This window comes from Lampetra fluviatilis, chromosome 36 (genome assembly GCF_964198595.1).
Source record: "Lampetra fluviatilis chromosome 36, kcLamFluv1.1, whole genome shotgun sequence".
In the NCBI taxonomy this organism is placed as follows: Eukaryota; Metazoa; Chordata; class Hyperoartia; order Petromyzontiformes; family Petromyzontidae; genus Lampetra; species Lampetra fluviatilis.
In genome coordinates this window covers 7,100,028-7,124,237 of record NC_136310.1, presented here as the reverse complement: position 1 = coordinate 7,124,237, position 24,210 = coordinate 7,100,028, and the positions used below count along the sequence as shown (strand labels likewise).

The window sequence follows — 24,210 nt, the reverse complement described above, 5'->3', positions numbered from 1 at the left end:
TGAGGGCGGGCACAAGCCGGTGTGAGTAGGTTAAACGTTGAGTTTTATAAGGGCACCACGGGGTGACCAGCCCCTCCCCACCCAGCCCCACCCCTCCCACTCCCCACCCAGCCCCTCCCCACCCTCCCCACCCAGCCCCTCCCCACCCTCCCCACCCAGCCCCTCCCCACCCTCCCCTCTCCACCCAGCCCCACCCCTCCAATTTTTGGATGCACGACGGACGGACCCAATAATTCCCTGTGGGCTGGTGTAACCAGGAGGTTCCTACCAGTATAAATCCTATATGTATGGGGAGACTGCTGTGGTAAAGAAAACGTCTTTTAAATTTCCCTTCACCTTAACTGCAACCACGCTGTGGTCAGTGCGAGTTGGTAAAGTGGGACAATTTGCAACTGATCAGCTTTCCGCCCACCACTCATGTTTGCCTCGGTCGCGAATCGAATGTAAGTCGATGGTTGTTTATCGTGCAGTGCGTTAACCACTGCCCCCCCCCCCCCCAGCAGTTAAAAAACAACAGCAACTCCGCAGCTGTATTGTGAAGGTTCTTCCGATTGTATGTTTTTAATAAATTATCCTTATGGCGGTACCCCGGGGTACCAAATAATACAAACTGGCCGCGGCAATTAAATATTTTATTTCTGGGACACTATTTTTTCCCAGGGGTGTTACTTAACTCCGCGACTGGGGCAACCAATCAATCCGAAATCAGTGCCACTCCGTGATGTCGAAACGCCAAACATTAACATACAAAAAAAATCTGTTATCGAAAAATTCAACTCTGAATAAGTGATTCTAGATTTTAAGCTTTCGTGACTGCAATGATTCATATTCTTAGGTTTTTTCGGTAAAGTCACGTAGGTAAAAAAATTAAAATTATTAAAAGTAAAATAAAAATAAAATAATAATTTAAATAATATTTTATTTTTATTCATTTTAATTTTTTACCTACGTGACTTTACCGAAAAAAATCTATAAATCTGAATAGTGAATCGTTTTACAGCTCGTCGATATGAGTCGATTGCCCCATCGCCGACCATTAACAGACCAACAATGACTGCATCTCGGACATCATGCGAGAGCCGGGGTATCGCCATAAGGTGCATGTATATAAACAATAACACGCAGGCAGGGTGTGAGTTCCATAGTGGCGAGCAGATCCACATCAGAATCCTTATCGCAGGTAAATCCGATAAGCTATGGAGGCTCATTGCCATAGATGCGCAGTGGTGTGCTCTGTACTCTGGACATACGCGAAAAAGAGCTTTATAGCTCATCGGATTCGGATCTCCAGTATAAATACATATTGTGATTCTGATGTTGAGTGGCAGAGCGGGTTCGCGCAGCTCTCTTGCTCTGTGGGGGGGGGGGGGGGGTAATGATATTTGCTGCCTCTGAATTTAAGCGCAGTGGCCGTCTTAATAGCAGCAACACACGGCGATGGTTATATTCCGTCTCTGTGGGGCACCCACGTGGTACGCTATCGTCCCACACGAATAACCCCTTCTTGTTCGGACATTTAGACAGCATTAATGGGGCCAGCGTTTGACTCGCTTCCCCGCTCTCTACAAATATACCCTCCCCCCCCGCCCACCCCAGCCCCCACCCACCCCAGCCCCCACCCTCCCCCCGCTCACCCCAGCCCCGACCCTCCCCCCCGCCCACCCCAGCCCCCACCCTCCCCCCCGCCTACCGCAGCCCCTACCCACCGCAGCCCCCACCCTCCCCCAGCCCCCACCCTCCCCCAGCCCACCCCAGCCCCCACCCTCCCCCAGCCCACCCCAGCCCCCACCCTCCCCCAGCCCACCCCAGCCCCCACCCTCCCCCAGCCCACCCCCCACCCTCCCCCCCCACCCTCCCCCCCCGCCCACCCCCCACCCTCCCCCCCCGCCCACCCCCCACCCTCCCCCCCTCCCCCCCCGCCCACCCTCCCCCCCTCCCCCCCCGCCCCCCCCCTCCCCCCCTCCCCCCCCCGCCCCCCCCTCCCCCCCCCGCCCACCCTCCCCCCCTCCCCCCCCGCCCACCCGCCCACCCTCCCCCCCCCCCCCGCCCACCCCCCCCGCCCCCACCCTCCCCCCCCCCCCCGCCCACCCTCCCCCCCCCCCCCGCCCACCCTCCCCCCCCCCCCCGCCCACCCTCCCCCCCCCCCCGCCCACCCTCCCACCCACCCACCCCCCCCCACCCACCCCTCCACCCACCCACCCACCCCCCCCACCCACCCCCCCACCCACCCACCCACCCCCCCCACCCACCCACCCCCCCCCACCCACCCACCCACCCACCCACCCCCCCCCACCCACCCACCCACCCACCCACCCCCCCCACCCACCCACCCCCCCCACCCACCCACCCACCCCCCCCACCCACCCACCCCCCCCACCCACCCACCCACCCCCCCCACCCACCCACCCACCCCCCCCACCCACCCACCCCCCCCACCCACCCACCCACCCCCCCCACCCACCCCCCCACCCACCCACCCACCCCCCCACCCACCCACCCACCCCCCCACCCACCCACCCACCCCCCCCACCCACCCACCCCCCCCACCCACCCACCCACCCACCCACCCACCCACCCACCCACCCACACCCACCCCCCACCCACCCACCCACCCCCCCACCCACCCACCCACCCACCCCCCCACCCACCCACCCACCCCCCACCCATCCTCCCACCCACCCACCCCCCACCCATCCTCCCACCCACACCCCCACCCATCCTCCCACCCACCCCCCATCCATCCTCCCACCCCCCACCATCCCACCCCCCCCAATCCAACCTCAGCCCCCACCCTCCCCCCGCCCACCCCCCGCCCACCCCAGCCCACCCCCACCCTCCCCCCCCGCCCACCCCAGCCCCCACCCTCCCCCCCGCCCACCCCAGCCCCCACCCTCCCCCTCCCGGCCCGCCCCCCAAAGAGGCGCTGCACGCTGATGTCTTGTGCCTTGCTCTTTTCCGCCGTGTTTAACGATCTCTCGGATACTCCTCCAGACTGCTCTGCCAAATGAAGCCGCGCTCTTTTTGTGCGCGCTCTTGTAATTAATCCCTCGACACGCACGCCGTACTCACCCACCCCCCCAAACTGAGATACAAAGGGACCCCCTCGTGCGCCTGCCCTGCTTAGTAATTTCCGTGGCCGAAAAACTGAATGGCGATCACGTGCCGTTGCCTGAATCGCTATTTGATTGTTCATTGATGACTTAATTAGCCAATTTAACGGGTTTTTTTACATGGGTTGGGCGGCGAATTCGTAAAAAAACGAGTTGAAGTAGAGCAGCTTTCGTTGATGGGGATTGGGCAAACGGGCTCGGTTATTTTCTGCAGCGTGAGAAAGCTAGAAAGAGATGGAAACTGGAATGCATTTCACTTGAATCTCTTTGAGACCAATTTTTTTGTTATTTTTGAACGGACATGTTGTTTCTGGCAGCAGCTAAGTAATACAATCGTAAGCAAAAGACAACAACTACATTTCCGTCAACAAGCGCTTAACGGTTGATTCCGCTGGGGACGATAAAATTGGCTTTGTGCCTTTTGGAATCATCCGATGGTGGCCGTGGGACATCGCGCACAAAGCCATCCGGTCACACAGTCTCACGGCCGCGAAGGTGAGGGACATACACCGTCGGGTTGTGGCAATCCCGTGTGTATGCCTTCATTTATCTTCAAACAACCCTTCTGATTTCATCTTCCTTGCTTAATGAGGCCGTTCTCCCTGAAACCCCGCTGGTGCGTGTCTGCTGACGCCCTACTTGCCCAGCCCGATGGATCGTCTTGTATCGCTGGGGGTGGGGGGGGGGGGGAGATATCCTTTGTCAATTCCATCGGTAAAAAGCAGTGGATGAATTTTTAGCAGGCGGGTGCGGGTTGGAGTGGACAAATGGTTTTGCTGGAGATCTTGCCTACCGAGGATATCGCTGTCCCCGTGAGTGTTAGCGGATGTTACGACGCCATACACTCCCAACAGCCAAGGCTGGGCATGGCAGTGCCGCGTTGCATTTGCAAGCCCATTTCGCAGTTATTTCCTGGTAATTTTAACTGTTGAACTAAGCTTTTTTCGCACGCCATTACGTAGCCCAACCGTGCTAATCAAATTCTTAGGTTTTTTCGGTAAAGTCACGTAGGTAAAACATTAAAATTAATGAAAGTAAAATAAAATAAAAATCACGACGTTTCGGAGGCAACACAAGTCTCCGTCATCAGGTGGGACCGTCACAGCCAGATTTGCTGCATCAAGTGAGGCAATGATTCAAGATGTAATCCCTTAAAAGCAAGTTGAGGGGGGAGGAGAGGGGGGCGGAGCTCATCAGAATGTGGTAGCCAATGAATGGAACGTATCGGGAGGGAGGTGGGCGGGGACAAAAGAATGCACGACGTGGTACACGTCGACGGCGTGGACGTGGTTGTGCGCAAGCAACTACTGCTGCACACGTCAACGCATTGGACAGAGAGGGGGGGAGGGGAGGCCAAACGGGAGTGTGGTGCAAGTGTACGTGGACATGTGTGTGTACAAGCACCTGTTGATACACATGATAGAAAAGAACGAAAATGCACATGTTTATACCAGTGCTGACTGAACAATGAAGAGAGTACTGTTAAACACTGGAGATGTTAACACTCGGTGAAGTAAAGTAAAATAGTGCCTGTCAGATAAGATGGTCCAAAAATGTGTAATTAAGTATTTTTTGCGTGGTTGATAACATCTTTCCAATGATTACTAAGTTTGTACCCATCATCACGGTTGAAATTATGTCTGTGTTTGTATATTTGTATGGCTTCGTGTACAAACCTTTGATGGTAGCCAGGAGGTTTGCAGAGAACCTTGGTCTCGGAAAAGACAATTTCATGAGAGCCCACCGAGTTGTAGCAATGATCGGCAACGGCCGAAGAATCAGTTCTGCCGTGTTTCAGATCTGACTTGTGCTCGCGGACACGATCAGAAACATGACGTTTCGTTTCTCCAATGTAGCAATCACCACAAATGCAACTCAATTTGTAGACTCCAGGATACTGTAAGTCAGGAACGACATCCTTCACAGATGGGATCAGATCACGGATTTTATGCACCGTACTGAATCGGACTTGGATCTTATGTTTGTTTAGAATTTTGGAGATCTTTTTGGTCACGCCTGCTATGTATGGTAACGTGATAGTTTTGGTCGGAGTTTCATGTGGCTGTTTCTGTGTGGTGGGAGAAACAGCTTGGCGGATAGTGCGGTCAGAGTATCCGTTCATCCTGAGGGCCGAATGTACATGTCTTAATTCACCGGTCAGGTGGTGTTGGTCAGAAATGCCATGGGCTCTGAGGTATATCGTTTTAATGAGAGAATTCTTTTGAGATGGGTGGTGGTGGGAATCCGGTTTCAAGTAGGAATCTGTGTGGGTGGCTTTCCTGTAGACAGAATGTCCCAAGGATCTGTCAGGCCTCCTCTTAAACAGAATATCCAAGAATGGTAGTTTACCGTCTTTCTCCACTTCCATGGTGAATCTGATGGATGGGTGTCTAGAATTGATGTGGTCCAAGAAGTGGTTCAAAGTTGGGAGGCCATGTGGCCAGATGACGAAAGTGTCATCCACATACCTCTTCCACAGGGAAGGACGCAGGGTGGATGTCTGGATGGCGTCTGATTCAAACTTTTCCATGAACGTGCTAATCAACCCTGGTGTTTTGTGGACTTTAATGGACCAGCAGCAGCAGCCATGGTCAGCCCACTGCTGGATAAAGGCCTTCCCAATGGCCGTCACCATCTCGAGCGGTCCTGCAACGATGTTAATTAAATAAGTGACCACAGTTTACCTACTGCTTTAATAGAGGATATTAATCTACCATCATGGTACATACGAGACTTTTAAACAGCTTTTATTGCCGCCAGCAGCAACAGCACTGGAGGCGATTTCGATATGAAATACACCAGCAAACAAATTAAAATAAACGTTATAAGTCCACGCGCTGTGGCGCTAAAAGCACCGCGCACAACACAAAAGAAAAGTTACGTGGTTGTGGTGGTCATCGCGCACGCCAAGGTGACGAGCGAGCGCTTCAGAAGGTGGCCATGAGGGTGCCGTCCACGCTGGTACAGAGGGCTTTTCCGGCTCCCCAGCGTTCGAAGAAGACGTGCACATCACCGACATGTGTGTGGTATGCGTGCTCCAGCCAGAGCTGCGCCTTAAGCAGGCCTCTGAACACTGGAAGCACAGATCAGCCGTCAGTGTCACCTTCCAGCATCTTTTTTCTCGTTCTGTACACCGCCATCTTCTCCTGAGCACAGGCGAAGTTGGCGAGGTCATGGCGCTTGTTAGCCAGGTAAGGCACCACCCCATATACGAAGCTGCTGTTGTAGAGAGAGGGGGTCAGAAAGTTCCGTGTCTGGGATGGTTCATGTCTCGGCCTCGCTGTGCGCTGCGTTGCACCACTATCCGATTAGTTAACCTCGCATTCAATAAACCTTCAGAGCCAGGGTGAATATCCGACTCCAACATATTTAATGAATGAAACGAGGTAAAACTGATGGAAAAACATGTGTTAATACTTGCAATATCAATACAATGAATGAACGCTGCAGCATCATAATGTAATAATCCTTCAGGAGACGGCTTCGGAATCAGTCCTTTTATTTCCACTCCACAATACACTTTGCTCACTCACTCTCCGTTGTTGGCAGACAACAGAGAGAGGACAGACTACGCACCAAGTCCCCACCGCGCACGGTGGCAACCCGAGCCCCCGTCCCGCGCGTGACCCTGCTCTTGTCAGTTTCAGTCTGCTCTCGATCGTTCTCTCTCACTCGCTCTTAATACCTTCGTCACGTGGTTCCCCCAGCCAATCGTTCATGGACAGCTTGGACCATTCTCGATGGTTCCCTGTCAATCCCGGGACCACGCCCCTCATCCGGCTCCCCATTAGCTGGGGCCCCGAATGGCTAGGCCAATCACTCCTGATGACCTGTCGTGATGACGCATGGGCCATGGTCCCTATCTCAACCCTTATTGGCTACAAGCAGGACCGGCAAGCCAATCCCCACGTGAACCCTCTATAGCTGTTATTACAATAATATGAAACTCAACAATAGGTCCTGGATGGACCAGACATTAGCACTGAATAGCTGTACAACAAGAGAATAAGATACTGTGTTAAATAAGGTCACTTTGTGTAATCACCATACTGCAGCCTCAATGTACACTGCTGCATATAACACCGAACTGAATGAGATACTTCTCCATCCTTGCTCTCAAGAACTCATCAAAGTTACATGGGCACACGTCTGGCTCGACTTATCCAACTACAAATAACATTCACAATAATGCAAGTGGCAGGCTTCGTTGTTAACTAGGCCCCATATTCATCATAACAATTTAACAGCATTATAAAGGCATTTTACAGCATTATAACGGCATTCCCAGTATTATAAGAACATTAACTTACAGACAATGCTTATTAAAGTCTCGAAATAAACAGATGCACCCGTCTTCACGGAGACGCTAATTGTGCCTCCATTTTGTACTCTGTGTAATGGCTGACACCCCCGCCTGGTGTGAAAACACACCCCATATCTGCCGTGGGGCAGAACAGTTCATGTGCACAGAAACTTAAATGTACTCTGGTGAATAAATGCTCATTAACTTATACCAACTATTTGTTTCAACTGTATCGGTGATGTATTGACAAGGATTCAAAATTCGATTGATTTTAAGTTTGTACATTCTTCTTCTGGTACCGAAAGAACCAAGAAGATGAATCCCTGCAGTCACGAAAGCTTTAAATCGAAATTTGTACATTCTATTTCGTGTCTTTCCTGAAGTTCTTCGACGCCGCGAAATAGATGCCACAGGTAGCATGCATAATGTACATTTTATGTGACACTGTCATTTAGTGGTGAGAAGCGGTGCTTGATAACATTAATTAACTTCTCGCCCCCCCCCTCCCCCCCGCAGAGAAACAAACATTTGATCAGTTTAATTAGTCAATCAAACGCCGTAAGGGGCCGTCCATAAATGACGTCACGCGATTTTGGACCATTTTTTACCCCCCCCCCCCATCGTCACACGGCGTCACAAAAAGTCAGACCCCCCCTCAAATATGACGTCACAAAGCTCTGCCCCCCCCCCCCAGATAAAACATGCTTCAAATCGCTTTAAACTGTTGTCATTGTAGTGCGTATTAAATGTGGCGCTGCACTCTGATGTTGTAGGAGAACACATTTATTAAAAAGTCTATTTAATTAAGTAGAACGTGTTGGCTATATTTATTTAAAGTTGCGCATTTTGATGTGACGTCACATTTCTCAAACTCCCCTCCCCCTCGTGACACATCGTCACAATTGTCTGACCCCCCCCCCTCCTAGGTGCGTGACGTCATTTATGGACGACCCCTAGTTACGTTTGTCGGCATCAATGTGTTTATATTTTGACATCAAAGGCGCCCCCACCACCACCCCCTTCTCGCTTGCAAGCGCCAGATTCGGCCAAAGCTCTCGATGCATTGAGCTTCTGTTTCTCAACGACCTCTTTCCCTCTGCCCCCCCGTTAATGGGCAAAATAAACAGTTCACATAACATAAAAGGGTGGAGGCCTCTTACGAGCACAATAAATAATCTTTGAGTTGTTGCGTAGTCATGGTGACCACGTTAAGTGTACCGCTGCCAGCGCAGGACGTTATAAAAAAAAAAGCGGCGGGTGTGGATTTTAAGTGGCGATGCTCTTTTTGTTTAATATATATTTATTTTGTAAGCCCTAGCTTCCAGAGTGAATAATTCATGAATACGGTAAAAAAAAAGATGCGATATTCAGGTGCAGTTCTGTACGCCTTGATATAACCTCTAGGGTTTTTATTTAAATATATAAAAGCGTAATTTTTAAAAATTGGAAAAGTGCACGCATAATGCAGTGTGGTGTACACAGGGTTTCAAAGCCTTTTGTAACACGTTCGTGTGTGTTTACCTCGTTTTTTAAGCATATTTTTTCAATCGTGTCTTACTCGCAATCATTTGCGTAATGTCACTTTGTTGATCATCAGCATGTTTAAAATAAATCATTTCCCCGCAGCATTTCTCATCTTTACTGTATATTACGTTTCTGAAATGGTGACGCGTTTTTATTTATCACAGCCTGCTTTCACCTGAAGTAATGCTGTAATGCTCATTAGCTAGCATTGTGTATAACGTTAACTTCACAGTTCCATCTTAATTTAGGAGCTTTCGTGACTGCAGGAATTATTCTTTAATAATTCGACCCCTCTCTTTGTGCCGATTTGTGTCCTCTCTCTGTGTGCCGTTGTGATGTCTGTCTGCTTGTATGTCTGTCTATAGTTTTCTAGTTAGATTTTTGTTGCTATTTCTTTTATGCCTGATGATGATTGCTTGTGTTGCAATCGAAACGTCGTAATATGTTATTTTAATTTATTATTTTATTTTTAGACGTGACTTAACCGAAAAGAACCAAAGAATAATTCACAGTTCCAGTTTATTATTTCTGGAATGCCTTGCCCCAGTCCGTGAGGGACACTCAACTTCTTAAGGCTCGTCTGAAAACACATTTATTTTCTCTTGCATATCCGTCTGTGTATGTTTGTTTTACTCTTGGTTTTAATATTAAGGTGGTTTTTTTTACTGAGATTTTGTTGTCAAGCGCGGTGAGGCCTCGTATAATTTGGGCTGTAGAAAACTGAGTTTTACTTGCTAAAAAACAAGAATGTAATTTCAAATGGATGGGTAATTTTAAACTTGGTAGCCGATACTAATGCATTCGCATTTATTTGCACATCTTAACACGCAGTTTCCCTCCTTTGATTAATTTTAACATCCTTTTTTAACCATTATCACCAGCCGAAAAAGTGCTACAAACTTCCGCGATCGTCGAGCGCATTTAAAGCCTGTGGATGTAACTTCACCTTCTCCTTAAGGCTTCGTCAGCTCATATAACACCAGAGACCCCTTTTCTCCACCCTGACATTTCAAATAGATGACATTGGGCCACTGAGCCGCATTTGAATGGGCCTAAGCATGCGCGTCTGTGCTTGACGCTGGCAGTGGCGTCTTGTTTATGTTTGCCCTGTCGGGCTACCGGGGAGCTTTGCTTAGAGCAAGTGGGGGGGTGTCTGCCCAGACAAGTCACCATGCGTGGAGTGGTTTATGGGGTGGAGTCTGTCCAGAATCTCGCTAATACCTACGCGGATTTAGCACGGAATTACTGTCCTACATCCTTGGCGATTTAAAATCCTGTTGTTGCTTGCAGCTGTTAGGGCACTTTGCAGCCAAGGAAACTTTAGCCGCTGCCAGTATCGCCGTTTCTTTTTCTGGCTTGTCGGGAAGTGTCTCCTTTCAAGTGACCCGCTGCGGTTTTACAATGAATTTGTGAAGTGGAGCAAGTTTTGTTGACTTTGTGGGACGGCCGCTGTTACTCTCGTGCGTGTGTGTAACTACTTTACGAGTAAGCTTCATGTTGCTAGCGTCTCTGGCCATACGTGACAGGTAATGTTGTGAATTGTCTTGCAAGAACTTGCACACGCCTTTACGGTAACAGCCAAATGTTTTGCTGCGTTATCTTATCGAAAGCAACTGTGGACTTAACAGAAGAAGATCGCGGAGCTAGCGATGAAGTGAGGCATCAGACACCGGAGTCCAGGGGATCGACGGAGACAATCAGCGTTGCAAGGTCGCGGTTGTATTTAGACGCCAAATAGATCCAAACTCTATCGTGTTGTTTAAGAAGAAGAACCTTGGACTTGACCCCTACGCATTCGGAAGCAACCGCGCCGGCGCGAGCGGTTCTCTTCGAAAGCCTTGGCCCCTTCGCGGCGGCCGCATCGGAGCCCAGGCGGCCATGGACGAGACATTGTTCACGGCGTTCTCGGCGGGCGCCAGCGGCCGCTCGTTTGCCCGCTTGCGCCTCGCGCGGGCCTCTGATGAGGATGAGGAGGACGCTTTGGCGGCAGGGGCCACGCACGGACCGTGGCTGAGGCGGTTTGTACAGACGAACTCGCAGAGGAGGCCGGTGCCCCCGCCGACGTCCAGGAGCCAGCTCATGTTTGGCGGCAGGTGTTCGGTGTGTCGCCTCGCTTTCGGCGACCTGCAGGGAATTAGGCTACCGCATGGGATGCAGCAGGTACACCTGGGACGTTTTGTACGCGGGCGCGCGCGTCGGTGATACGGTCAGACCGTTTAACACGTGGGAGATGCTTTCGGCTCGTCTGCAAATTTGAACACCAATACCTCGCGATTGCGGTTAATAGCGGTGTCTCGCTTCCAGTATTCTTCTCTCACTTGCAAGGAATGCCGTGAAACTCTGTTGCCCTTAATCTCATACTATTGAAACTTACCATTGTGTTGTAATATATATATATTTTGGGGGGGTCGGATAGTTTAAGTAAAAATGTGCGTCGTAAACCTTTCTCTACCCGATACAGCCGATCAATCACGTCGTCACGTAAACAAACGTGCCACTGGAGTGTTTGGGAGAAGTTCACGATAATTGGGAGAAGTTTACAATAATTGTTAGAAGTTCACAATTGTTGTGAACAACAACGTGAACCTCTCACAGTTTCCTTCGATGTTCTTCTTGCAGTTACTGTTTATTTAATCGGTTGTGTCGGGTGATGGAGGGTTTTTACTCGCACGATCTGACCCAAAAATCAATCGCGAGTTCTAATATTAGGTGCGAATTCCTACGTGTTAAATTTCCCATTATCTTGTTGTACTGCCTGGAATGCCCTGGCTGCACTGGCTGTGGCTCGTTGGTGAAGTTGGTGCTGAGTGGGTCCTTGTTGCTTTGTTCACAGGCTGTGCTACAGTGTTGTCCTCTCCTCTCTCTCTCCCCCCTTCCCCACCACTGCAATCCCGTTCTACACGAATGTCGTTTTTTCTTTTCTTACTAAAGCATCTTGAAAGTGTATTTAGATGCTTTTCCATTGCAATTGTTGTCATCGCATTGGCAACAGCTGTTTGTGGACATCTGTGAAACAGAGCTTCATAGCTCATCAGATTTCTCCTGGATGAATACAAATTCAGATTCTGAACAGTTTTTCGAACAGACTAACCAATTGAAATGTCAAGGTTTTCATTTGCCTTCAGTGACAACTATATTCCGATTGTATTATCACTTGATAATAGTCTCCGATTGCTGAAGCTATGAGAATGCAATTTACAATTAACCTTATCCAAGTTTCAACTTTGGACTCTTTTCTCTTGAGTATATTCCAGTTACTGTCTAACAAGTGAACCCCTCTACTCTTTGAGTGTTCAATATCAGATGGTGTTCGACTTTAGAGAGCATAAGTGCGACTCGCATTTAGCCAGCACTCCCCAGGCCCCAATGAACCTGTTCAGAAAACACAAGCTCAAATGACCATATCACTTGCATCTGTTTCTCTGAAGCTGGTTGTAACTAGGCTGGCTATTCAGGCCCACGTGCATGTGTGTGAAAGGGAGTCCACACACGATCATTCTGCCAAGGGAACTATATTGTTCCAGCAACTCCAACCTGTCGTGCATGTACATGGTTGATGATGACCAGCCTCTTCTTCTCCAGAGCACCACGCCCTCCGCATACCCTCTCCTCTTTCGTGCCAACGTTGTTTTCCCTCTTCCGCCTTCTTTGCCCCTTCCACACACCACTCAATCCTTACGTGACCGCACGAACTCTAAACGTATTTACGGTCAGTTCTGTAAAATATACTCGAAAGTGTGAAATTAAATGGCAGATGTATATGTGCATGTTGAACTTCTTTTGCACCACATGTACGTAGCCAACTTTGCTAATTGGAGGTGCGGGTGAAGGACAACAAACTAAACACAAAGAGCAGTTCTAAACAACCATAAAATTCTAGATTTGAAGCTTTCGTTACTGCAAGGATTCATATTCTTGGGTTTTTTCGGTAAGGTCACGTAGGTAAAAAATTTAAATTAATAAAAGTAAAATAAAAATAAAATAAAAATCACGACGTTTTGGAGGCAACACAAGCCTCCGTCTTCAGGTGGAACCGTCACAGCACGTTCGCTGTATCAAGTAAATGAGAAATTCCAAGAGATCCGACCCCGTATATATACTGGTTTAGGGGGGGAGGAGCCAGGGCAGGCCCCTGGATAGGAGTTTTTTTATTATTATGGTAAGGTTGGTGTGGCTGAAGCTACGGCTAGTCTACATAACAAACTTTACCATAATAATAAAAAACTCCTATCCAGGGGCCTGCCCTGGCTCCTTCCCCCCTAAACCAGTATATACACGGGGTCGGATCTCTTGGAATTTCTCATTTACTTGATACAGCGAGCGTGCTGTGACGGTTCCACCTGAAGACGGAGGCTTGTGTTGCCTCCGAAACGTCGTGATTTTTATTTCATTTTTATTTTACTTTTATTAATTTTTATTTTTTACCTACGTGACTTTACCGAAAAAACCCAAGAATATGTAACCATTATAAAAGTTCAAAAGACGTGTGACACTCCGCTTTAAATATGAAGGCAACATTTATCAACAGCAATTAAATGAGAGTAATAATACATATTTAAAATAATCGTTCATCTCAAGTGAAGGAATGTTGATTGATAGAGATACTCTATGGGAAACTTAATTTTCATCTATCTACCAGAGCTGATTGAGTGAGTGTGGTTAAGTCTACCCATGTTAACCATGTGCAAGCTCTAGGAAACTTCACGCTCGGGAGATTGCGTTAAGTCCAAAAACTATTTTGGCTTCAAAGCGGACCTAATATTTGGTGTCAAATACATATGGACCAAAACATGTGAAGCTCTATATTTATGCATTTGAGCACAGAAAATGTGTTTTGGGTATTCCTGTGATTGCTGATTATTTTAGAAATTTAAATGTTGGAGCGTCAAATGCAAATTGCCATGTGATCTTTTCCAACTCACTACATTCCTGATAAGCTGGAACTACTACAACTTGTCCGTCGGGATTAATAAGGTCTGATTTTTTTTTATCCATTCCGTTCTCCTTTGTGTAACACACACATGGATATCCAATACATTCACTCAATATCCTGCATTTTTTTCTTTTTGGAGGTCATCAATTCCAGACAGCCTTCCCTAGTATAACACAGCTTGGAAGAGTTGTGGATATTTCCAATGTAACATTGGCCTATTGATTTTTCAATGACCCAAGAAGACAAACTGAAGCGTGTGGACACATTTTGAATCACTTTTACAGACCTTATGACCCGTTAGACCTGCTGTTATTGGCATTTACAAAATAATAATAATATTGATTTATAAATAATAAATTACAGCCCTTGTCAATCCACCACTGGATGAAGCCTTCCTCATGCCGTGGCAATTATGCTGGTAGATGCGGATATGTAGAATTATGAATAAACTATCAACTATTTATTATTTTACCAGGTAAGGCCCACTGAGCTATATAGATATTTTGCAGAAGTGACCTGGGCACAAATGAAAAGTCAACGAAGTGGTTTACCATGTGGAAATTTATACCAGTTAAATATTCTAAACACATGTTTATAAATGTGGAGGGAAAAACCGGAGGACCCAGAGAAAAAAAATCCACGCGACCACGGGGAGCATGTGCAAACTCCAAATATACAGGCATCAGGGTCTGGATCAAACCCATGAGATCCTTTATACAAGGTGAGGCTATTAACATTTCGCCACTGCGCCAGCCCAGTGGCGAGATGCCTGGACCAGTTTAGTTATCACTCGCCACTCATTCCAACCCATGGCCTGCAAACACACTGAGTTCACAGGGTTCCGCTTGGCAATTTTCAAATGGGAGTGTGATGTAATGAATTGATGCAAAATTAGGTCGTTTGAGATTCCGCGTGACTTGCTGCTTTTGCTTTGTTCCCTTTGCGCAGGCGTCGCCGGACCTGCGGTACCAGCTGCGCCTCACCTTCTTTGACCTGGTGTTCCGTAAATTTTTTGGGTGCACGTGGATGAGCCAGCCGAGGGCAGCGGCCACCGACGGTAGCAGCCCCGGCAAGTCACACTCCGTGTCCTTCAACGTGGTACGTCGGCTCGCGTCAAGGCCCTCAAGCGGGCGGCAGCAGAGATCTGATTGAAGCTTAATTGATTTTTACTTGATAGAAAATTCGTAAACGTATCCTCTGGATGTGAATTAATAATGTGTTGGTACTCGCTGCAGAAAGCCTGCCTTCGGTGACATAGCATGCTTTGAATATTTAGGCTTTGTTGTGGTTTTACGGGGTACTATGCAGCATTAGCCGTATCAAATGCGTGTGTCACAATAATGTGTTTTGGTTTGACTTAAGCAGCTAGTGCCAATGCATGGCTCTTACTAGTTATCATTTTTTTTTACAGCCTTTTGTCTATTAACCAATGGATGAAGGTCTCTCCAGGCCAGGCCAGGCCAGTTATGGGACGTGTTTGACCATACTTCACCACGCTGGTTAGTGTAGGTTGGTGAAGGGTGGCTCAACTGGATCACATATCACTTGCGCAGTGCAGAAACGACTGCACCAATTCTGAACCCCTTTTTATTGAAAAATGAAACAAACGTTAGTATCAAGTTGCTTTGCTATTCGGGACTCATACTATATGAAACCAGAAAAATTAATCGGAATATTTTTTCTGGAGAAATCCCATGAGCTATGAAGGTTTTTTTTTTTACAGATGTCCAGTAGGGGCGGGTAAGCACATTTTCACGCAACTTGGAGACAAAACCAGTGCTAAAAGGACTGCCTCGCCATTGCAGCCCTGGCAGCTGTTCGCCATCGTTAGTTGGGGGATGATGATGAAGTGTCAAATTAAATAACTTCCAAGATTAAAGGCATATTGCGAAGGCGTACATATTCGTTCCGTACCCGCAATTTTATCTTCATGTTATTATTCGTGAATGTGGGACTGAGATCCATTGAGATTCAGTCTTGAGGGTTCATCTTCGGCAAATACATTTTATTGTACCCCGCGTGTGTTTTGCTGCTCGAAAGCCTTGCTGCTATCATCTTTAATGTCAATTCAATGCTCCAGACTTCTTCTTAGAACTGCCAAAATATTAAATCGCTAGCTGATCCGATTTAGAATGAGAAAAATTCGATGAGGAAAAATTATACTAATATTCCTTGCAATTCAACATTGATGGTACATCTGTTTAAATAACGAAATAAATAATTTGTCAGCCTACGCTCATAAACATTTAATGAACTCGCCACTCATTCCAACCCATGGCCTGCGGTTGCCATTTGCTCCCGTGTAAGAGCCAAGGATGTCTCGCATGGTGATGTCGTGTGCGAGCCACCTGCAGCAGAAAGCCTTAACACATGCGTCAATTACACTGTGGCCATAAAAGAAAAACATAAACATTTCAAAGGCGACGTTTCCAGGCAATAGCCTTTGTTTTAAAGCCACTGCCAACACAGAATCACCCAATCACCTGTAACAGGTGGCTTACAATGTGAGCTAAATAGTATTCAGAAGGAATATGCACAATGCAGTGGTTATTTCATGGCAACCGATGTATTCATTATTTTATTTGCTTACGTGGTGCCGTGTAGTTGCATGAAACTATAAGCTTATTATGCATCGCCTTTATTTAATGAGGTCTGTATTTTAAATAGCCAAACTTTATAAGATGAAACATTTGCGATTCTTAGATTTCCAGTGAAAGCACTCCAGAATGTAATTAGCCAAAATAACGTGGCTCATTTAAAACTGTTCAATTAGTGGGAGAAATATTCCATGCTGCCCTACAAAAAACGATTACCTTCGGTACTGTGTAATTTCTGCTCGTGGATACAAGAGCTTGGTGAGATAGAGAAACATTTTCGGAATTTATGTCGAGTACCTTTCGTACTATTTAAAGTGGCGCATTGCAACCCTCATCGAATTGAGGTAATTTGGACGTAATCGCACCATCATGTTTCTTATCATTGGATGCAGTCTTTTTTGGTTGTTCTTATTAACCGTGCCTGTGCCTTACCCCCCGCCTGGGTCATTTGATGCTTTTGCCAGCAGTCAACGCTCGCTTTCCTTAACCAGCGCATCGACGTGCCTGGGGCACCATTAAGTGCGCTCGCCGAAACCTCATCCTGCCCGCCGCGTCACTCTCAACGATCGTCCTCGCGAGCGTTGTCGGTCGTACGGCGGCGGATGAACGTCGAAACAATGCGAACGTCGGCCGTCGCTGACGAAGAGTTTCATTGTGCTCTGCGGTGTTTTGCTTTCTTTTGTGGAAGCGTCAGAAGGCCTCAACGGAGCCATGCTCGTTCAATACCGAGAGTAATATCCAAACACTCTTGCTTTTGCATTCAAAGCCTACCCCCGTGCCTAACGCGGTTTAATGTAATGGTTTAATCAATATGTTATTTTCGCCATGTTTATAGGCTCCGCTGCGGGCTCTAATTGCATCTTTGCATGCGCATCGAAGTGTTTAATTAGGTCTTTAAAAAAAAGACCTTGTATGCTGCATCTGCAACATATATGCCCGTATCTTGCACATCTAAATGCAAGAATTGTAATCGAAGGTGTCACGAATTCTAAAGTGTCTGACCGTTGGTGGTGATGGCTTTTTTTCGATTTGCCAACCAAATACGTTAACTGTTGCCCACGGGAGACGAATGGCAAGGTCATTGAAAGTTTCCGATTAGAATTTGAAAATTATGCTAATGAAGGGGAAACAAATAATGATACACGCACAATACACGATTACATTAATTGGTATGGTTAGGTATTTTTGTTGTCATTTTTGCATTGTAGTCACTGTTTAGTGTCACGTTGCCATGGCCGAGTGTGGAAATATCACAAATTCTAGATTTGAAGCTTTCGTGACTGCAAGGATTCATACTCTTTGTTTTTTTCGGTAAAGTCACGTAGGTAAAAAATAAATAAAATAAAATATTTGAAACTAAATTAAAACACGACGTTTTGGGCGCAACACAAGCGTCCTTCTTCAGGTGGGGACAACGTAGCGAAAGCACAAACGCTTAAGTGTGTCTCAGAGATGGCTGTGTGCTGGGAGGTAAAGTTGGGAAGCCGAGGGAGCGCTGGGAGGCAACGACTTGGGCCGGAACTGGGGCTTTGTGATGTAGATGGCGGAAGTAGATGAGCAAGCTAGGATTAAGCCGCATTTTGTTATGCTGCCGGGTGGGTAAGTTAGAAATGCGCAGGCTAACAACGTATGGAGTTCAAACTGAAATGTGCAAGCTAAAAAACAACTTGTGGTACACACTACCATTGCGATGGTCGTGTGTAAAACTGGGGGTAACAGACTGGGAATATGGGTATGTTTATGAAAATACATTTAAACCGGCTGTCTAGCAGTAAACTGCCCGGTTAATTACATCTTTCCAATGATTGCTCAATTTTAATCCATCATCTCGGTTGAAGTTATGTCTACGTTTGTATATCTGGATGGCTTCATGGACAAATCTTTGGTAGTATCCAGGAGGCTTGCAGAGCACCTTGGTATCGGAGAACACAATGTCATGAGAACCAGCAGCATTATAGCAGTGGTCGGCCACAGCCGAAGAATCCGTCCTGCCATGTTTCAGATGCAACTTGTGCTCGCGAATGCGATCAGAAATATGTCGTTTCGTCTCCCCGATGTAACAACTCAAAGTACGGTCGGTCGTGTAATTTTAGCAACAAGACGATATCCGGTACACAACACACAGGGTATGAAAGGGGTTTGACCACCAGCGCAAACACACGTTACGGATTACAGTGCAATGGAAACCTGTCTTAAACCGCATGTTTCAATAAACTCTACAACCCTGAGTGGCTCCCTAAGCTCTGATACCCCTGTAGGAGAAGGAAAAAAAGGGAGGGGGGGAAGGGGGGGGGAAGTGCCTAAATGACCTCATGAATGCTCTTAGGAGGCAATGCCCACTGGAGGAGAGGTAGTGAAAGGATTCCATGTTCGGTGGTAAGCCTCCTCCCTGCCCCTTAGTTTTGGCACTTAGATGCTCTAGAGCGGCGATTTTGATAGCACCTCTGAAATGAAACACCCTTGCGTCTGATGGAGCAGTTTCATGGCACACTCTTAAATCTTCACCTCCACCATTCATCGTTCGAGATGTCACCTTCCATTATCTCCCATTCACTGTTTAGATGAGACATCGACCTTCACTTTTGATTTAAGCCGGAAATTACCCAATGAGCTATGACGCTCCGACTCGACTTTTGGGTTAGTCAATGGTGGAACTTGCAGGGGAAAGTTAAATATATGGATAATTGAAACAATTGTACATTATATATACGAATAACAGCGGCAGTAAAAAGGAAAAATACCGTCAAATTCACAGTTGGCAAATCATACTCGCAGGGTGTTGCAAATGTGGCCGTAGTTGGCATCAAGTAGTAAATTCATCAAATTGAGTGAGGAGGTCACGGGGGGATTCCAAACAGTGGGGGCTGCAACAGCAAAAGTTTTGGTACCAAATCCCAATTTTTGTCCTCTGGATGAATCTGTTACGAATTAACCGATAGTTGTGCTATGAGAGTGATGTAAAGCGATGAAGAAACTTCCTCTGGGAACTCTGGCAGAGCATCACATTGCTCTGTCAATGAACAGGTTTGAGAAATATTTTTTTCACTTCATTGAACGGCCTTCTTACATGTGTAGTGTCAACGATTCAGAGACAGAGTTTCTAGGAGGCACTTTCTTTATTAACAACTTTCACGGTCTCGTCTGCACACTCTCCACAGTAGCTCAGCCTCGCCTGTACACGACACTAGCCGTCGAACACTGACGGCGCTGACTGAGATAGCCAACTACTCTCCTTCGTAGTGCAACATCTAGCGGAGACGTTAGCGACGACGGCGATGAGACGACAGCAACGATGAGACGAGTCCACTCCCAGAAAGAAAAATATATTTTAGTGAGGTTTCATCTTTTTTAAATTCATCAGTATGTTGCACGTGTTCACAAAACACACAACTTCATGCATTATGGGAGGACTATTTTAAACTCACCTGCTACACACAGCCTTTCTTAAACCGAGCAGTGGTGGAGAGTGATATGTCGAGGGGCGGATGTGCAGTGCACAAAGTATTGTATCGTTGCTGTGTGAGACTGGGAGGGTGGCATTGACACGACTGACTGCATGACTCCCTAGTTTGTCGGCCAGCTGCTCGTTGCTGATATCTCTGTACATTTGTAAGCAATAAATGCATTTATGGTATTCGCTAGGTTACCGAGCAACGCATGGACATGGAACCATTTAAAGGAGGACTCTTTTTTTTAAGTTGTGGCAATGCGTTTGCTCAAAATCTTTAGGGAGAGGAAGCACCTGCCTGGGATCAGATATACACTCTGCCATTTCTGCAGACATTTACAAACCATTTTCGCCCCTGCAGATACAGTGAACCCCCATCCATGTTGATTTTCGTGGGCAATGCTATTGGTGGATCCTATTATCTGCACCTTCCGCAAAAATAACTCCTGACATCTATCTCATTGGTTACCCAGAGATAAACGCAGATAATAGGATGATTGTGCCGCCACTTCCAGATGACTCATCTTCTGTCTGAAAATACATAGATAATAGGACAAATGTAGCGCTTCTGTGAGACTGCTTCTGGGTGGCTGTTATCCGTGTAGAAAGTCAGATCATGGTGATAAATTAATAAATTTGCCTTATTCAGAAGAAAAAAAGCCGGTTAAAAGGATAGCGTTTTCCCCGTAATGGGAATCCTCTTCTGGGTGTTTCCTCTTATCCACTCGCTCATGCAGGTAATAGGATGATGCATCTGCAAGGCAACAGGTGTTCCTGTGAAACAACGGGGGGGCACAAATGATAGTCCTAGATAATAAGACTGCAGATAAGTCGGTCAGTCAGTTTATTTTGGGTAAGGTCCATTGACCTCAAGAAGCTCTTAAGAGCAGTTTCACTGTGTTTTGTTGTCTGCCAGCCTGCCAGCCAGAGTGTGTTGGGTCCCTTGAGTCCTAAACAGGTCATCTAAAGTGCTGTCCTGTACATTGTTGTTGTCTTACACTGTCGCAGGCCAGTCACTGTCTCCTTTAGAGTGCTCCATACAATAAGTACTTCGGGCACCTATTTTTTTTCCACAGATTGCAGTGTGTGCCTTACTAAGGGCCCCGGGGCACTTCGTTCGGTTGACATTGCGTTAGATTGTTGTTCAAACATTGCTCCGATGGCAACACAACAACACTTCAAATCGGTTCGCGACGCCTACGACGCCTCTAAAGATGTGTAATAAATTCCGAGCATATTGCTTGGGCCCTTGATCTGAACTTGTTTACAATACAATTTAGAAGGCCAGGAGTATGTGGTAATTTTAGTTTTAGTGATTAAAACTTTGTTAAACCTGTTTTAACTTGCCTAGCGTTCTTAACAGGCCTAAGGTTGTAATGTTAAGACGGTAGGTTGCGTTAACTGAATATAAACTGCGTACGATTATCATTTACTACTATAATGAGCCAAGAATGTCTGTGTGTCGCATGCATTACTGAAATACACCCGTCCTTGGACGGGCAAAAGGCGAGTTGAGTGTATATTTATGCAGTGGGGCTTGTCTTTCGTGCTTTTAAAGAGAATACATTTGTTATTATTCCTTGTGTTTGTAGATACTAAATTTAACAGTAGCTCTCATCTCTCATTACTTGACAAGAAATCAACCAGTTTAATGCAAACAATATCACTAAACCCTCAATGTAAAACCAGATTGTTCAACCACATTTTAAGAACATGACGAAAATGTTTACCATTACATTGATTTACACTGATTTACACTATTCCATGTCAAAATGGACGCTGTGAGGCTAACTCTTTAAACATTGTTTTCTTAAATGCTCATTCAACTTGCTTTACAATAAGAAGTAAAATAAGCGATTGTTTTTTTACCCTCGCAATCTCTCCGGAACGATCTTTCCGCACAACCTCCCACCTTGTCCCACTGCCCCTCACCTCCTTCCTGTCTCCATTGCCCCGACAACACCCACTTGCGTGTCGCAGCCGGTGTACTTCAACACATCGCTGTGCCACCCGGCCATCGTGCTGGTGTTGGAGGTGGTGTGCCTGTCACCGCAGCAGAGGAGCGACCGCGCCAATCCCAACGTGTCGTGCGGGTGGGGCATCCTGCGGATCTTCACGGGCGAACAGGACCCCCGGGGCGGCAAGACACATGCCTCCTCCGCTGCCAAGCAGCCAAAACGGTTTGTCCCCTCCCCCCGTATTATCCGAATGTTTCAGATTTTTAGTTTTTATTCGATGATGATAATGATGATGTCAGCATTGTTTTTTATTTAGGTGACCTGGTAAGCATGTTGGCTATGTACGGTGTGAAAGAAGTTCAGTTCGAAGTTCAGGACTGTTCATCGCTGGGGGTGCAGGGGCCCTGGAGCAATTCCCACCGTGTGGACTCCCCCCCCCACACCTTCAAACTAAACCGGAACTTTTACATCTGACGTGTACCCTAAGGGAGGATGACTTCTGCCTGGCAACCCAGCGGTCGCTCAGATGTCCGCTGAGCCGCTTAACACAGAATCGGTGGTCATCCTAAACGAAGCACCACCCCCATAAAGATGGTGCGTGTGGTAGTGGTAGCCCCCAGTATATCGCAATGATTGTTTCTTTTTTTTTGTACTTTTTAGATAGTAGGCAGGTAAATGATTCGTCACCCTTGTGATTCAATTAATTGGCACGGTTCAAGTGGCGTGATTCGGTTCCAGCGTCGATTATGGTCAGTGCGATGCTTGTTGATACCTCCAGTTGAGGTGCATGTGAGCTGCGTCCCTATGCGGGGTACCCAGAAATATATCATAATTTGATAATGCCGCCCCTCCCATCTTCTCGCAAGGATGGCGGGGGGAGGTGGGTAGCCCCCCGCCCGTGTGATTCCTCTGCCGAAATTTCATTAGGGTAAAAATGTTTCTGATCCAGTGCTGGGGATCTTTTTTTCCCCCATCCGATTGTTTCTGTATGTATGTATGTTGAATGTATTTCGCACCGTACATGGCCAACGGCGCTCATCAGAGTTGCGGGGGAAGGACAAGAAACTAAACACAAAAATGTAGTTCCAAAGAAATTCGTTTTCAGTCTAGGTTTAAAAGTGCAGAGCTCCAGTGGCTTCTTAATATTGGGAGGAAGAGCGTTCCAGACGGCCGCAGAGCCGCATCTGAAAGCACGCGATGCAGTGACCGTCTTTATGTGGGAATATGTGAACCAAATAAACATAACACATACGATCATAAAATAATCTGTAATACGAATGATTGTATGCATTGTCATGAGTACAATAATCAATTGTATTATAAATATATACGGTATTAAATTTTTATTTAAAGCTTTCGTGACTGCAGGGATTCATATTCTTGGTTCTTTCGGTAAAGTCACGTAGAAGGGAAATAATCAAATAATACGTTATTATTTACTAAAATACTGCATCGATTTAGGGTCGTGTTCACTGACCCAGATATATAATTTAGAAGAATAGGGAATTTGGTCATTGAACCATTCAAAGTTATCTCATTAATAGTATATACACAATAAATAATGCTTTCAATTACAACAAAAATATGATAAATATCCATATGTGCTTTGAAAAATTGATATGGAAGCCATGTTCTCTTAGCCTTGGTTAAACAGAGGTACATAAAATGCAACTATCAAAATAAACTGAAGTGATGCCAAGGTTGCACAGCAAGGATAATGCACAAATGTGGAATTGTGGAGGAAAGAAAGTTAATTATTGCAAAGTGTGTAAAACTGGCACATTATTTAAAAGCATGGCCACATTAACGCACAGAGGCTGGCTCGATGTGAAGCACATAGGGTGATTAAAACTTTAAATTCTGCAAACCAGGGCTCCCAGCAAAGCTTTTTGCCGACACATTATAAACATCCCAACTTTCTCGGCTCACTGGAATCCAGAACTTTGAGAGCAAACTCGCAACCATTTGGGAGCACGGCAGACGGCAAAATCGGTACGGAAGAGATTGTTGAAGCTACGCTAACACACTATTAAATTCAAACACTCATTTGATAGATGCAGCTTTAACTTTGCAAGCAAAATAACAGCAAACGGCTCCACAAAGTGACATCGACGCAGTGTGTGTGCCATTAAGAGTGCTATATTCTTAGGTTTTTTCGGTAAAGTCACGTAGGTAAAAAATTAAAATTAATAAAAGTAAAATAAAATAAAAATCACGACGTTTCGGAGGCAACACAAGCTTCCGTCTTCAGGTGGAACCGTCACAGCCACGACAGCTGTATCAAGTAAATGAGAGATTACAAGAGCTACCACTCCGTATATATAATGGTTGGAGAGG

The 24,210-nt window shown here is 46.6% G+C and overlaps 1 protein-coding gene across 6 annotated transcripts in view; it reads left to right on the top strand.

Moving 5' to 3' along the window:
* Positions 1–24,210, top strand: part of NPHP4 (nephrocystin 4) — a 285,849-nt gene that overhangs the window by 28,644 nt on the left and 232,995 nt on the right. For 4 of the 6 annotated variants that reach the window (XM_078873296.1, XM_078873292.1, XM_078873291.1 and 1 more), the window contains exons 2-4: positions 10,566–11,097; positions 14,819–14,968; positions 21,896–22,095. In XM_078873296.1, coding sequence (XP_078729422.1) covers positions 10,816–11,097; positions 14,819–14,968; positions 21,896–22,095 — 632 coding nt within the window. In that variant the 5' untranslated portion in view covers positions 10,566–10,815. The remainder of the gene's footprint in view (positions 1–10,565; positions 11,098–14,818; positions 14,969–21,895; positions 22,096–24,210) is intronic. The other 2 variants (XM_078873294.1, XM_078873295.1) reach the window with 2 other exon arrangements.